Source organism: Ochlerotatus camptorhynchus, unplaced genomic scaffold, assembly GCF_037179485.1.
Source record: "Ochlerotatus camptorhynchus isolate MF236.1 unplaced genomic scaffold, CSIRO-AGI_Acam_v1.1 ptg000077l, whole genome shotgun sequence".
Lineage (NCBI taxonomy): Eukaryota > Metazoa > Arthropoda > Insecta > Diptera > Culicidae > Ochlerotatus > Ochlerotatus camptorhynchus.
Genome location: NW_027040567.1, coordinates 7,252,002 through 7,266,856, shown reverse-complemented (window position 1 = coordinate 7,266,856; position 14,855 = coordinate 7,252,002). Strand labels below are relative to the sequence as shown.

Below are 14,855 nucleotides of genomic sequence, written 5' to 3'. Positions count from 1 at the left end.
GAATGTTAATTGATTTAATTCCGTAGGTTGAAACACAAACGGTGACCAACAGTTCCACCACCTCACTAGAAAACAACGATGACGAGGACGACAACAGCAAAGGACGTGATCAATGGGGCAAGGGAATCGAGTTCCTCATGTCCTGCATAGCCATGTCCGTGGGACTAGGAAACGTGTGGCGCTTCCCCTTCATTGCTCTGGAAAATGGAGGCGGTGCCTTCGTCATACCTTACATCATAGTGCTTCTCTTGGTTGGTAAACCAGTATACTACATGGAAATGATCATTGGTCAGTTCTCCAGCCGGGGCAGCGTCAAGGTGTACGATTGTGCTCCTGCCATGAGAGGTAATTCTTAGAACCTTCAATACCCAACCCAGAGATCATTTGTGTAAATTTTGTAAATTCTCCAAACTAAAACCCAAAAAGGCGTCGGCTACGGACAGGTCCTCTCGATAGCGATCGTTTCCACCTACTACGCCTCACTGATGGCCACCACGCTGAAGTATCTGTTTGAGTCGTTTCAAAAGATCCTTCCGTGGGCTACCTGTGACGCGAGTTGGACCGGTCACTGTATCCCTTCGGGAAACAGCACCCTTCAGAGGCCCATGAACGGCTCGATAGTTTCCAACTCGACCATAGTTCAGATGAGTTCTTCGGCCGAATTGTATTATAAGTAAGTCTGGACACACTTTCGATTGATTTCTTCTCGGGACTCTTCTTGGTTACTAAAATCTGGTTCTAATGGTTATGCACATAAGTAGAAATAGTAAGTCTTAACACAATAGCTGATGTTTTCTCACTGGAAGGTGTCGGATTTGGACAGCTCTTCTCGATAATCACATTAATCACCTACTACTCATCGCTGATGGCACTCATTGCGAGCTACATGTTCGATTCATTCAAAAGCCCTCTGCCGTGGGCTCACTGTGACCCGGAATGGGGTGCTAGCTGTGTCGATGCTACGGCACGGCAACTGACATCGACGGTCGGTGGCAATGGGACGGTTGGAGGTGGCACAGAGAAAGTTAGTAGTTCGGAAATGTACTTCAAGTAAGTAGGTGCTTGGTGTTAAGAATTAGCAGTTATGACGTCATTGTGGAGTTTGCTTTACCATCATGTGTGGACGATTTACTTGACTCAGTTAAAATTATTATTTAATAATAGAGTAAGTGTTCCAGTTATGGCATTAGTGGTCTTACAACACATTATTTATTTCATAGGATGTTACTCTCAATGATGATCTGCATGCCTAGGTTGAATAGTTTGGACAAACCTAAGTTGGACTTTATATATATAGCAAATCGATTAACGTACCCCATTCTAGTTGAAATTCTAGTACTACACTATGTTTGTTTTGATTCCCTATGAAATTTTGACAGATAAAATGAGGGGTTCGTGGATTTTCCTATGTTTCGAGGGGTGCATCGATTAGCTTTGGACCGAAGATAGTACCAGAGCTGAGCCGAAAAGTTGAGCACGTTTCTTCGGAAACTACTAGTCTTAGAGTTTCCTCTATGTTATAACTCTGTAGTCTGAACAAGACATTATAATCCAAGTTACAAGATACTACCATAGATATACTACACTGTTAAAATGTAAATCGTAGATAATTAGCATAGGGTGCAGGTCTCAGTGTTGTATGTTCTACATAGAGCCGCACATATATGTATTAATCATCGTAATAACCCATGCCTAATGCTAATTTTCTCTCCTCCAGACGAGTAGTTCTCAAGGAAATCGACAATATTGACGACGGGATCGGCCTCCCGGATTGGCAGCTAACACTGTTCCTATGCCTGTCCTGGTCCATCGTTCTTCTCATTCTCATCAAAGGTAATCCTTCAGTCAGTACAACTTCACGGTAACGTTAGTGCCTAATCAAATCCATCCTCTCAACAGGCGTGCGAAGTGCCGGCAAGGTGTCCTACTTCCTGGCCCTGTTTCCGTATGTCGTCATCACAATCTTGTTGGTTCGGGCCTGCACTCTACCTGGTGCCATCAACGGTATCATCTACTTCCTCAAGCCGCAGTGGGACAAAATTCTCGACCCGAAGGTATGGTACGCCGCCGTTACCCAGTGTTTCTTCTCACTGTCGATCTGCTTCGGCAACATCATCATGTACTCGTCGTACAACAAGTTCCGGCACAACGTCCACCGGGATGCTACCATCGTGACGACAATCGATACCTTCACTTCGCTGCTGGCAGGATGTACGATTTTCGGAATTTTGGGACACTTGGCGCACGTCGTGGGCAGCAAGGATGTTGGTTCGGTAGTGAAACCAGGGGCTGGATTGGCGTTCATATCATATCCGGAAGCTATTGCAAAATTCGACGTCATTCCGCAGGCGTTCTCAGTGTTGTTCTTTCTGATGTTGTTCGTGCTGGGGATTGGAAGTAACGTGGCGATGACTTCGTGCGTGATGACCGTAATTCGGGATCAGTTTCCGAAGGTGAAAAACTGGCAGGCGGCTACGGTGATCGCCATTTGTGGGGTAGCGCTCGGGAGTGTTTACGTGACTCCAGGTGGTCAGTATATTCTGACGCTGGTGGATCACTTTGGGGCGTCATTCATTGCACTGGTCCTGGCCATCGCGGAGTTGATTACTATCGGGTGGATCTACGGCGTGGATAGGTTCTGCAAGGATGTGGAATTCATGCTTGGCATCCGGCCGAATTTGTACTGGCGGCTGTGCTGGAAGTGGATCACGCCACTGTTGATGTCGGTTATATTGGTGTACAATCTGGTGACGTTGGAACCGTTGACCTATCAGGGTTATGTCTATCCAACGATCGCTTACGGTGAGTTGGTGGTTTGGGGACAGTTTGAGTTGGGATTTTATTTTTTTGACGTATGATATTGTTAACTTGCAGACTTTGGATGGAGTATAGCTGCATTTGGATTGCTTCAGCTACCGATCTGGGGAATCTACGCCATTGTGAAACAGGATGGAAAGAACTTGACGGAGGTAAGTAAAAATACGAAATCTTGAATCTCAGGGGTACCTAAACGCACGCTTGAAAAAAACAAAACAAAGATCATAAACAAGAGTGAACATTTTATGAAACTACCATGTTGACAAAATTCTGGAGCTATCAGAATGAAAGGGTAAAACAATTTTGGATCTCCAAGCAGAATTTTAAGAAGAAGATGAGGAATCTTCAAAGCACAGACAAACAGACATAACACTCGCAAGTTGTTCATCGAACAAGCATTTAACGGTCAATTTAAAAGTATCGAAGTTGGTAGTACCGCCACCTGTGGCGCGCATAGTCAATTCCCTTGCGTTTGACGTTTACACACTACCGCCATCTGTTCAGCGTACTACCCACCACAGTGTACTCAACAGATGGCGGTAATGTTTTAGTGACGATGTTTTACAGTGAGAAATATTCAATATGTTATGTCTGTTTGTCTGTGTTCAAAGTATAGTAGCGAACTTGGAACTTAATCAGCGTTGCCAGATTATGTTCAAGCTTATCGTTATCAAATGTTTACACAAATCGGTATTTATTATGAAGAGCTTTGAGTGTGTTGGTTTATTTCCTTTTAATTCCGTTATAATTGCTTATCTTTTGACAGATACGCGTATTTGTCTACAGACTTCATCTGCTCAACACCACTTGGCACTGATGAAGTCAAAAGCTCAACATTCCCTGAAGTTCATTACGTATTATAATGATCCAGCCATTTTCCTGATATTCATAAAATATCTCTGAAGGCCCCGCAATGTCCCTGAAGTTTTCGGAACATTCCTGAAATTCACTTCGGAATATCCCATAATTCCTCGAAACTCCTTGAAAGTTCTGCAATTTTCTTGAAATTAATGGGTCTGTTTTGAAGTTCCCTGATCATCCTGAAGTACTCGGAACTTCCCTGACTATAATGAAACTTCCGGAAAGCTCTTTGGACTTTGTGGAAGATTTCAGAACTTTCTTTGTGCGCTCACAATTTTCTTCAAATTAATGCATTGAAGTTAAGAGGTTCGTCACTCAGCACAGTGTGCCGAAAACAGATCTGGCACAATACGGGCACACCTATTGGCACCAACGACCGATATTTACATGACATTTAAACGAATCTAGCAACATGGCTATACATTATACCCCCACTAATCCGAAACTCGTTAATCCGGTGACTCTATAATCCGGACCCCGTTAATCTGGACCTCGTTTATCCGGACCCCGTTAATCCGGGAACACATTGTGGTGTTAAAAAAAATACTTAAATTGCAATATATTTTGAATTCTATCAACCAAACGAACTTTTTTTTTCTTTTCTTTTTTTAGCAATTAGACTAAACAATTTGTTGAAGCAATTTTTAAGTGCAAAAGCAACTTTTTTACGAAAGCGTACCGTTTTTTCCAAATTAATCATTATTGACTACTATAATCCCTACAGTCAACTTTACGATTTGTGCTGAAAGAACCTTTGACTATTGCTTTATCACAAACGAAATTTATGATTGCGAGAGCCGTTCAAATTTCCCATTTCCTTGAGCTGATGCAACAATGCCGTAGTGGCCAATCATTTCACGATCTCGTGACCTACTTTCCCCGGTTCCCTCGGAGCGGTCTCCCTTGCCGAGCTGTTCACGTTGTTATTCTTCGTGTTACCACAGACAAACAGACATAACACTCGCAAGTTGTTCATCGAACAAGCATTTAACGGTCAATTCAAAAGTATCGTAGTTGGTAGTACCGCCACCTGTGGCGCGCATAGTCAATTCCCTTGCGTTTGACGTTTACACACTACCGCCATCTGTTCAGCGTACTACCCACCACAGTGTACTCAACAGATGGCGGTAATGTTTTAGCGACGATGTTTTATATTGAGAAATATTCAATGTGTTATGTCTGTTTGTCTGTGGTGTTACTATTATCCTCCCCAGCGGTTGCTACACGGTAAGAAAAAAATACCCAAAAGTAAGTTCTTTTCACTCATTTCGGCACTATAGTGCAGGAGCCCAAAAGTAGGTAAAGCGCGTCAAAAGAGTTTTCATTTACTTGTGTGCAATTCGAATGAAATTTTCCATTCGCTTTCTACCCAAAAGTAAGTTAGTTGTACCCAAAAGTCTGTAAATATGATTGTATACTCAACGTTGGGTTCCCACACTTTACTACCTCTGTTGGGTGGTTTTGCTCCTCCGTTTTTGACAACATTAGAAGGAAAAAAGGGGACAAACCAGTCAAAAGTAGGTAAAATTGAACTGACCTTTGGGTACTTTTTTCATACCGTGAACATTAGCAATTCCAGTACCAAACAGTGGAAATTGAAGCAAAGTTTCGTAGCAACTCAAATCCGCTGCTTCGAATCCGTTTCACAGTGCACATACCAAATATTCAAACTGTCAAAAATACCAGGTTACCAAGCATACCAAATATTCACCATTCAATGAAAACATACAGCCGGCACAGCTGCGGCACACTTGGTGCACGATTAGAAAAAAAATCTAGCTATTAAGTGTGTTTGAAGTTCTCTGATCTTCCCGATTATTTCAATTTTTAAAGTTCTCCAAACTGAACGTTGCTGAAATTTTCGAAAATTCCCCAAATTTCTTGGAACTCGTTTGAAGTTTCATCAATTTCCTTGCAATTAATTGATCTGTTTTGATGTTCGCAGAACTTTTCTAAATTCTCCTGGAACTGGAACTGTCCTGAAAACCATTAAATTTTCCTGAAATTCTTTGAACATGTGAAGTTTCCGAAACATCTCTCGATGTCTCCTTAGGTTCATAGGAGTTCTTTGGACTTTCCTGAAATTCCCAAGTTCTCAAATTTTAAAAGAAGTTATTTGAACTGTCTTTAATTCATGAGAGATTACCCTTAAGGGCCACCCACATTAGATCCGTTTGCGTTGCGATGACGTTAATTTGGAACTGAAGATGTATTCGAAGAAAAAACGAGATTTCATGGGATTTCCTTAGATCACTGATGATTTCCGACAGATTTTCATGTGTGGAAACGTATTTCGATGTGATAACCAATTTCTATTCAATTCCTTTTCCAGAAAATCATGAACGCCTTCCGACCGTCGAAGAACTGGGGACCGATCGATGCCAACCTCAATCAGGAGTACAAAAAGTTTATCAACGAAGACTGATGAAAAAGAAGAAAAACAACGGTGAAATGTGACGCTGGGTGCTGCCAATAGAAAGCTTCTAATCGGAATATATGTGTCCAAGATGTGGAACCAATCTCGATTAGGCTACAATTTTACCCATGTGCTAAGCTAAAGTATTACGTTCAATGATTTGTGATATGCGTTTGAAACAACCTTGTATTATATTGTAGTTTAATTTATTTTACTTTTACGATTCAAACAATAAAAACACAAATTCCTTATCACATAACCATCGAATAGCTGTAGATTGTGCACTGGCTTTATCTTCCTCTGCATCACTTCTAAGGCACACTTAGTGAGAGCATTTAAATGCAACATGTGTCTGCCTCTCAAGCCTTGGCTTTACGGCTCGGATTTGCACCAATTTTGCTGGCAGCTCCATCGCATGCCACGAAAATCAACCGACCATTCTTAGGATCCACCCGGGTCACCGGTAGAGATTCGTCCTTGTCCACCAAAATCTTCTTCAACATATCCGCCTTCGATTCCCCTTGCGAGCCGAACAAGCAAACCTTCGCATTGTTGATCAACGGATAGGTCATCGTGACCCGCTTGGGTGGTGGCTTCGGTGAGTTCTCAATCGGAGCAATCAGCTTCACCTTTTCCTCCAACAGCGGATGACCCGGGAAGAGCGAAGCCGTGTGCCCATCCGGTCCAATCCCCAGAATTAACAAATCAAACGACGGAATCTCCTTCGATTTCTCCAAACCGAACGCCCTCCGGATAGTCTTCTCATAATCCTCTGCCGCTTCCGTCGGGCTTAGGCTACAATTGACCGGGTAGAAAATCGATTTCGGAAACTCCGGATGACAATCCAACAGGTCCCGTTTGTAGACGCCGTATGTGGATTCCTTATCATCCTCCGGAACGACCCGTTCATCGCAGAGGAAAATCTGCCACTTGCTGAAGTCTGAACGGAGATCGTGCATGCCCTCCGAGAGGATGTTGGCGATGGAACCTCCTAGCATATGGTCGCAAGGTTAAGATCAATCAAGCTTTAAATAATATCATTTTAGTTCTAACATTTCAAAGGGACGTAGTTGCTTTTGTTAACAATGGCTCACCCCTCCACAACAATGATCTTTTCAAATAACAAACTAAAGTGGTTTGTACCTTCCCAAAAAGTTGTCCTTGCTCGCTTTTTACACTCTATATACAATTTTCACACTGCCGTACTCTAAAGGAACTATCAACTCATATATTTTCATCTCCTCATCTATCGTATAAAAATGACCACTTTAGTCTGTTATTTGAAATTAGCATCTTCAACTATGTAAATCATTGACTTCACGCAGAAGTAATACAAAAAATATAGTCAAAGTAAAATGATCTTTTATTTGCGAGAAATTGACGGCTAAAGCCATTATCTACAAAAGCATTTACGCCCCTTTGAAATGTTGACACTGATTTGCCACTCACCCGAAACTCCCAGCCGGAAAATGTCCTGCTTCTTCAACGTTTCGTTGGCGGTCATTTCCAGCAGGCCAAGGATTTCGTCGCAGATGGCGTCTCCGACTTGGTAGAAATCCAAACTTGAAGTCATTTTCGGAGTTTTAGAATCGACTGGAATGGATGAATAAATTAGCCTCCGAGCTGCTTTGAAGGTGTCCAGTAAAAAACGACGATAGGTCATACAACACGAATGATGTCAGTTTTTATAATAATATCAGATCGTTTCGGTTGTGTTGTGCAGCGATGTGTTTGTTTTTAAAAGCTGAGAAAGTTCAAATCGATGACATGACATGTCGATGCAAAGTATTTTAACCGAAGGTTGCTTCTTGTGTTGAAACTTGCAAGCAATATTGCATGCTTTATTGGATCAAAGTTATTAAGCTGCATTCATACAATCAAGAAAGTCGACTGAATTGCTCTTCTATCATTGTTAATATGTGATACAAAAACATCCATCCAAATTTACTTTCATTTATTTAAGATAATCATACGTCAAAAATTGTCCAATGTACAGTTAGAAACCCTAATAAAAAATAACCATAAACGAACGATAACCCAAATCATTGAACTGTTACACAAATGGTTTGGATGATACCCAGAACACGTCGTTAAGCAAATTAACCATACAATTTTTATTTGGGAATGATGGGTACATGTTTGTTACTTCGGTCATTCGGACTGCCTTACATGATTGGTGCTCATTTTCTAAAGGCGGGACTAATCTAAAGTTAGGTACTCTACTATGACATCTGTGAAAGGGAATGTAGTATCATGTAGAACAAATCGTCCGATGTAACATTATGTCATTGAGAAAAATCGTTCAATGTAACATGTTCGATGTACAACTTGACTAGTCAAAACGTCCTATGTGGTTTTTGCTGTATTGTAGCTTGAAATTCAAATAAAAATTGTGATTTTACCGTTTCTACTGAATTTTAAACGTTATTAATCACTGACTACATTAAAAATAGTATTGCAAAATGTATTGTTTCTAAACAGTTAAAATAATAATCTGTCGATCTTTAACTCCGATTTTCTCAAAATGGTGGATATGTTATTGTCTGTTGCAGTGGTGACTGGATTTTTGGGAATATTTTGAGCCGCACTTATTTTGGTTATTTCACGCCTAGAACGCTATTGAGTTTAACACATTTGGAAACAAAAAAGGTGTATAATTTGAATTTAAACAATCTAATTCATACTTGGAAAACCATATAATTGTTCACAAATAAGTAATTTGGCCCTTCATACAGCAGTATGTTGAATTCAGAATGATGACGAAATTTGATCTTGCTGTTGAGTGAAGCCGCATGCAGGGCAAGACCCAAGCTAGGATGGTGGCTTCTTAAAGGGTGTCCACGATGAAATTGCCACACTATGAAATTGCTCTAACTTTTTAACCGTTGGGTAGAATTTAATGAAAATTTGGGTGGATTTAGTTCATAGTGCATTATTTACATCCTGCAAGTTTTAAAGTCCTGTGATCAAAACTCGCGGAAATGGAGTCGAAAGAACAGCTCGTGCGTGATAAAATCTTGCGCATTCATCACGAGAACAAGGATCTCTCGCATCGTTCCATCGCTAAAACGTTGGGAATCGCGAATTCCACGGTGTCGCGAGTGATTAAGCGGTTCGAGGAACGGTTGACCACCGATCGGAAGCCCAGAAGTGAAGGAAAAAGTATTCCGTACAACACCAAAAATCACAACCGCGTAGTTGGGGCCTTCAACCGAAATCCGAACGCCTCCGTTAGGGATGTGGCTAAGAAGCTGCACCTAAGCCGAAGTTTTGTCCAGAAGGCCAAAACTAAGGCTGGGCTTCGAACGTTCAAGGTACAAAAGGCCCCTAATCGCGACGAGAAGCAGAACAAGTCCGCCAAAACCCGTGCCAGGAAGTTGTACCTCAACATGCTGACGAAAGTTGAATGCTGCATCATGGACGACGAAACATATGTGAAGGCCGACTTCAAACAGATCCCCGGCAACCTGTTTTTCACGGCCAAGGATAAGTTCAGCGTTCCGGAGCATGTCCGCACTCAGAAGATGTCCAAATTTGCGAAGAAATTCCTGGTTTGGCAAGCCATCTGCACGTGCGGGAAGCGGAGTGCACCTTTCGTGACCCAGGACACGATGAACGGACAGGTGTACATAAAAGAGTGCCTCCAGAAGCGGCTGCTTCCTCTCCTGAAGATTCACAACGTCCCAACAATCTTCTGGCCGGATTTGGCCTCATGCCACTACTCCAAGGACGTGCTGAAGTGGTATGCGGTCAATAAGGTCAATTTCGTGCCGAAAATGTTCAACCCTCCCAACACTCCGGAGCTCCGCCCCATCGAGAAGTACTGGGCGATTATGAAGCAGCACCTTCTTAAACGACCTAAGGTAGTGAAGACAGTCGAGGAACTGAAGAAAGTATGGGTTTACATGCAAAAAACGGTTGATTCACAGGTTGTGCAGAATCTTATGGCCGGGGTTAAGGCCAAGGTGCTGGCATTTGCGTATGGACTGTAAATAAAATACGAGTAAAATGGTAAAATGAAGTTTAATAGTTATTTCTCAATCCCTGACAATTTGATGGCAATCGGATGAAAACTCGAATTTTGCGAATCAATTTTGTGTGTGGCAATTTCATCGTGGACACCCTTTACATACATACATACATACATACTAGAAAGGTTCTTCAAGAGAGGAGCGGACTGGCTGGTTTTGAGCCAAACGAACTGTCAAAGCCAGAGCCAATCGTGCAGCGCTTATCTTGATTGCATTGGCAGTGATGGAAGAAATCATCTAGGCATAGGTTGCCAAGGCAGTTTGTTTTGAATCCGTTCATCTCTTATACTAGACCCTCTCTAATACATACATACCATTAATATATAAAGTAAATACATTGAACCATAGAGGTAACTCTAAGAAACGTGCCCATATTTTTGGCACAGCTCTTCCCGGGTACTCTCTTCGGTCCCAAGCTAATCGATGCACCCCTCGAAACATAGGAAAATCCACGAACCCCTCATTTTATCTGTCAAACTTTCATAGCGAATCAAAACAAACATAGTGTAGTACTAGAATTTCGACTAGAATAGGGTACGTTAATCGATTTGCTTGGGACCAATAGGCGAGTCAAGTAGTGAGCCAATTTAAAATCGTTAGTTTCCCTCGGTTGATTGAACCTTCAGTGTACACGCTTTTAGAAATTTATGCATACGAATGAGTAAAAGTTACCCGCAGCTGAGTAAAAGGGACTCACTCTCTGAGCTAGTTTCGTTTTCAGTGTAATTAAATTCATCGACCGTGGGTCCGCAAGAGCACAAGTTGCCATACAAGATTGCATGCAACACTGGGCTTCAAAAAAATGAAACGCAGATGGCAGTGTGCCAACAGTTAAACCATGATTTGTAGGTTTATAATTTAATCTTACGTAAGTAAATCAAAGTATATATAAAAAATGAATTAGTGAAAGTGAAAGTGACACAATAGTAGTAGAATTAAAGGAAAAACAACGTAATAACATAGAGGTAACTCTAAGACCAGAAGGTCCCGAAGATACGTGCTTAACTTTTTGGCTCAGCTCTGGTACTATCTTCGGTCCCAAGCTAATCGATACACCCCTCGAAACATAGGAAAATCCATGAACCCCTCATTTTATCTGTCAAACATTCATAGCAAATCAAAACAAACATAGTGTAGTACTAGAACTTCGACTAGAATGGGATACGTTAATCGTTTGCTTGGGAACAATAGGCTAGTCAAGTAGTGAGCCAATTTAAAATCGTTAGTTTCGAATTGATTGTTGGTAATAAGGTCATTCGACAGCCGTTACTCGTATTCATCGGACGTGTGCTCTTTCTGCTCTGCTTAACTTGGTGAAATATTGTAGCGAAAATGAGTGTAGTTCGTAAAAACACACTTGTGGTTGACTTCAGTGTCCTTCCAGTTCGTCCCCAAGCGGGAAAAGTGCAATAATTCTTCTAGAACAATATTAAGCTTCTATATTAGAACGTTAGATGCATTCAGTTTCATAACGTCCGAAATTGTGTTTTTTAATGAGATGATAGACAATGAAGTTGCCTTGCGCTATGAAAAAGCGCACAACTATAAACACGCGTTTCTCTGTGCGAAGAGTGAGTTCAAAATCCCGGTATATGTGGATTGTGAAGCAGTGACCGTTCGAGTGCATTCCCAGGATTCCAGAGCGGTGTTCGAGTTTTGTGATGTATGACAACGAAACAACGTTATTAACGTACGACAAGCAACCAAAAACGTGCCGCCATTGTGGCCGAGCAGCACATGCCAAAAAGAAATGTTTTGATGTAGCCACATCGAACAATAGCACCGCTCCAGCAGCTCCACCAATCGAGCGGGTATTCAGTCTCGCTGATTTCCCGTCGATGGATATCGAACATCATCTCCTGTTTTTACCGGTTTCTCAGCAGTAGAACAACAGCGAAACACCGACAATCAAACCGAGGATCATCACACTTCAAACGTTGAAGGTAACGACAAAAACTCTAGCACCAGCTCATCAAACGCAACAAAGGATTTCATTGACAATACCAACAAACGCTGGTTGTCGAAACACAAGGAGAACGAAAAAAAGAAAGTTCGTGTCGATCAGTGCACCCAGAAAACTGGTCAGCAAACAGATCGTTTATATGAAAATAATGCAACTTACCAAATTTGCGTATTGATGAATCTACGCAAAACTGCACCAGTGCATGCGACACCTAGGTTTGAAATCCAAAACCACAAAAGTGATGATGTACTAAAAAATATTCCATACGATTTGACAGCTAGCAAAACGTCATTATCATTTTCACATCATTTCCATCTACTGGCCGACCGTAACGTAGATTCATCAATTGCAGTGAAACTTTTACAAGCTTTCGCCACCTACATTTCAAAGTGAGAACTACTAGAAGGAGGATAGTTTCCAAATTCTCCAAGTAAAACAGACGATTTTTGGGGCAAATCGGTACATAAAGAAAAACTAATAATTTCCGGTGGAAACTTTTGCTTGAATCGTGTAAGAAAACGTGTTTGCAAACTAACTGTTATTATTTCGGTATGGATCGGAGATGTTTTCATGGCAAATTATGCACAACAAGTTTGCACCCACAGGGAGAGGCTACCTCCTGCGCAGTGATGGAATTCTCACCAAAATATCATTTTCGCTTGCGATACGTTTTTTCTTGGGAACTTTCCCTCACTAGTTTCACACTCCAATATTTCCTGAGCGAACTTTCTGGGATGAGAGAATGAGATATCGCGAACTTTTTTAACTCGAATCACCAACGCTCTCTCTATCTCTTTGCACCACATTCGTTCTTGAAAATTGCGCTGCACATTTCACAAGGGAAAGATTATAGACAGAAAGCTATCCTGAGTAAATCAATACAATCTCTAAAGCCTGATAAGTCTGGTAGCTGGCTGTCTACTGGCGCTTGTTGTTTAAAGTAACCGTTATCAGGATGATGTGAACAGTTTTGTGCAGCTTATTGATTGGTGCATTGGTTTCTGGCAAAAAAAAATGAATGAATCAGCACAAGTGTCAACGCGGCATTAACGAGGAACGGGGAGGGTAGTGTAAGATTTTGTGACTAGCAATTTTTATATTAAAACCGTTCCTCAGGATGGGGGGGGGGGTTCGGAAGGAGGAGCGCCTAATGTATCCTCAATTTCGCGAAATACAGTTAATGCATCACTAGTGTTCGTAATATCGTTCCTGTAAGCTCTTATGCAATAATTATATGCAGGGTTGGGAATATAGGTGGTGGTGAACATTTTCACTGTGCTAAAGGGCGAACACAAAATTATTGCGACACCGAAAATGTCATGCCAATTTTCTTATAATGTTTAGAATCAAACCAAAATTTTAGGGTAGTTGTATACATATATTTACTTCAAAAATCAAAAGAAAAGTTAATCGATGGAGCCTTGAGTGTAAAATTGAACGCATTTTTGCTTGATGCCCTCCATCAAAGTCTTTACAGTGTCATCCGGTACCAGTTTCTCAGTTTTTTTTTCTCCATTTTCTTAACATGTCCTTCTCGTTTTTGACTGTCTTCTTGCTCTTCTGAAGTTCCCGCTTCATTATTGCCCAGTACTGCTCCACCGGGCGCAGCTCCGGACAGTTTGGCGGATTCATGTCCTTTGGAACAAAATGGACAGAATTGGCCTCATACCACTCCAGGACACTTTTAGAATAGTGGCATGATGCCAAATCTGGCCAAAATAGCGGAGCTTCGTCGTGCTGCTGCAAGAACGGCAAAAGGCGCTTCTCGAGGCACTCAGATTTGTAGATCTCGCCATTTACTGTGCCCTTTGTCACGAAAGGCTCACTCCTCAGTCCGCAAGAGCAGATGGCCTGCCAAATGAGATATTTGGAGGCGAACTTCGACATTTTCTTCTTCTTAAATTTGTCGTCCACATCGAACTTGCTCTTGCCGGTGAAAAACTCCAACCCCGGAATTTGCTTAAAATCGGCTTTTATATACGTTTCGTCGTCCATCACACAGCAGCCATATTTTGTCAGCATCTTCTCGTAGAGCTTCCGTGCCCGAGTTTTAGTCGTCGATTGTTGCCGCTCATCGCGATTTGGGAAGTTCTGTACCTTGTATGTATGTAGTCCAGCTCTCTTCTTTGCATTCTGGACGTAGCTCTGCGACATGCCGATCTTTTTAGCCAAATCACGGCTTGAGACGTTGGGATTTGCTTGAATCATCCGCTTCACCTTTCCCTCCGTCTTTTTGTTCTCCGGTCCCGGTTTTCTTCCAGCTCCTTTGCCGTGGTCCAACGTCAACCGCTCCTGGAACCGCTTCAACACTCTGGAGACGGTTGAATGGTGAATGTTCAACATTTTTCCGAACTGCCGGTGCGACAGGTCAGGAAATTCCAGGTGTTTGGAAAGAATTTGTTCTCTCAACTCGCGTTGGTTCACCTCCATTTTCGTTGAATCGAAAAACACGACTTCGAGTTTGACAGCATGTACACAATACACATCAATGAGAAAGTGTGCAAAATTTGGTTGATTTTTACCCAATGGTAAAAAAGTTATGCCCTGTTGAATGTGTCGTAATAATTTCGTGTTCGCCCTTTATTACTGTCCTCTCCCATGACTGGGAATTCTTGTAAAACAATGTAAAACTAGAAAGGGTCTAGACCCTCCCTATGTAAAACCATAAGGTATGCGGGACTACTGCAATGCTGAACTTCAAAACGCTTTATTTGCTGACCAAGGATCTGACAAAAACATCTTTTTAGTGTGCATTTAAGGATGATAA

General features: G+C 41.8%; 2 protein-coding genes across 3 annotated transcripts in view; one reads left to right on the top strand and one right to left on the bottom strand.

Moving 5' to 3' along the window:
- Positions 1-6,353, top strand: part of LOC135697727 (sodium-dependent nutrient amino acid transporter 1) — a 74,826-nt gene extending 68,473 nt beyond the window's left edge. Inside the window, exons 3-8 of one of the 2 annotated variants that reach the window (XM_065217527.1) lie at positions 27-345; positions 807-1,050; positions 1,718-1,833; positions 1,900-2,802; positions 2,875-2,969; positions 6,011-6,353. In XM_065217527.1, the coding sequence (XP_065073599.1) occupies positions 27-345; positions 807-1,050; positions 1,718-1,833; positions 1,900-2,802; positions 2,875-2,969; positions 6,011-6,103 (1,770 nt within the window). In that variant the 3' untranslated portion in view covers positions 6,104-6,353. Of the gene's footprint in view, positions 1-26; positions 346-426; positions 674-806; positions 1,051-1,717; positions 1,834-1,899; positions 2,803-2,874; positions 2,970-6,010 lie in introns of both variants that reach the window. The other variant, XM_065217526.1, reaches the window with a different exon arrangement.
- Positions 6,279-7,793, bottom strand: Pgls (6-phosphogluconolactonase). The gene is made up of 2 exons (XM_065217573.1): positions 7,544-7,793; positions 6,279-7,085 (listed from the first exon to the last, which is right to left on the bottom strand). The coding sequence occupies exons 1-2, from the start codon at positions 7,755-7,757 to the stop codon at positions 6,454-6,456; spliced, it is 846 nt and encodes a 281-aa protein (XP_065073645.1). The 5' UTR covers positions 7,758-7,793; the 3' UTR covers positions 6,279-6,453.
- Between the last annotated feature and the right edge of the window lie 7,062 nt (positions 7,794-14,855).

What these genes read in the sequence shown, in the direction of transcription:
- Pgls (XM_065217573.1), bottom strand. Translation starts at nt 7,757, where the DNA reads ATGACCTATCGTCGTTTTTTACTGGACACCTTCAAAGCAGCTCGGAGG. An exon ending in TTTCCGGCTGGGAGTTTCGG is followed by an intron (nt 7,086 to 7,543) that starts GTGAGTGGCAAA and finishes ACCATATGCTAG; the next exon opens with GAGGTTCCATCGCCAACATC.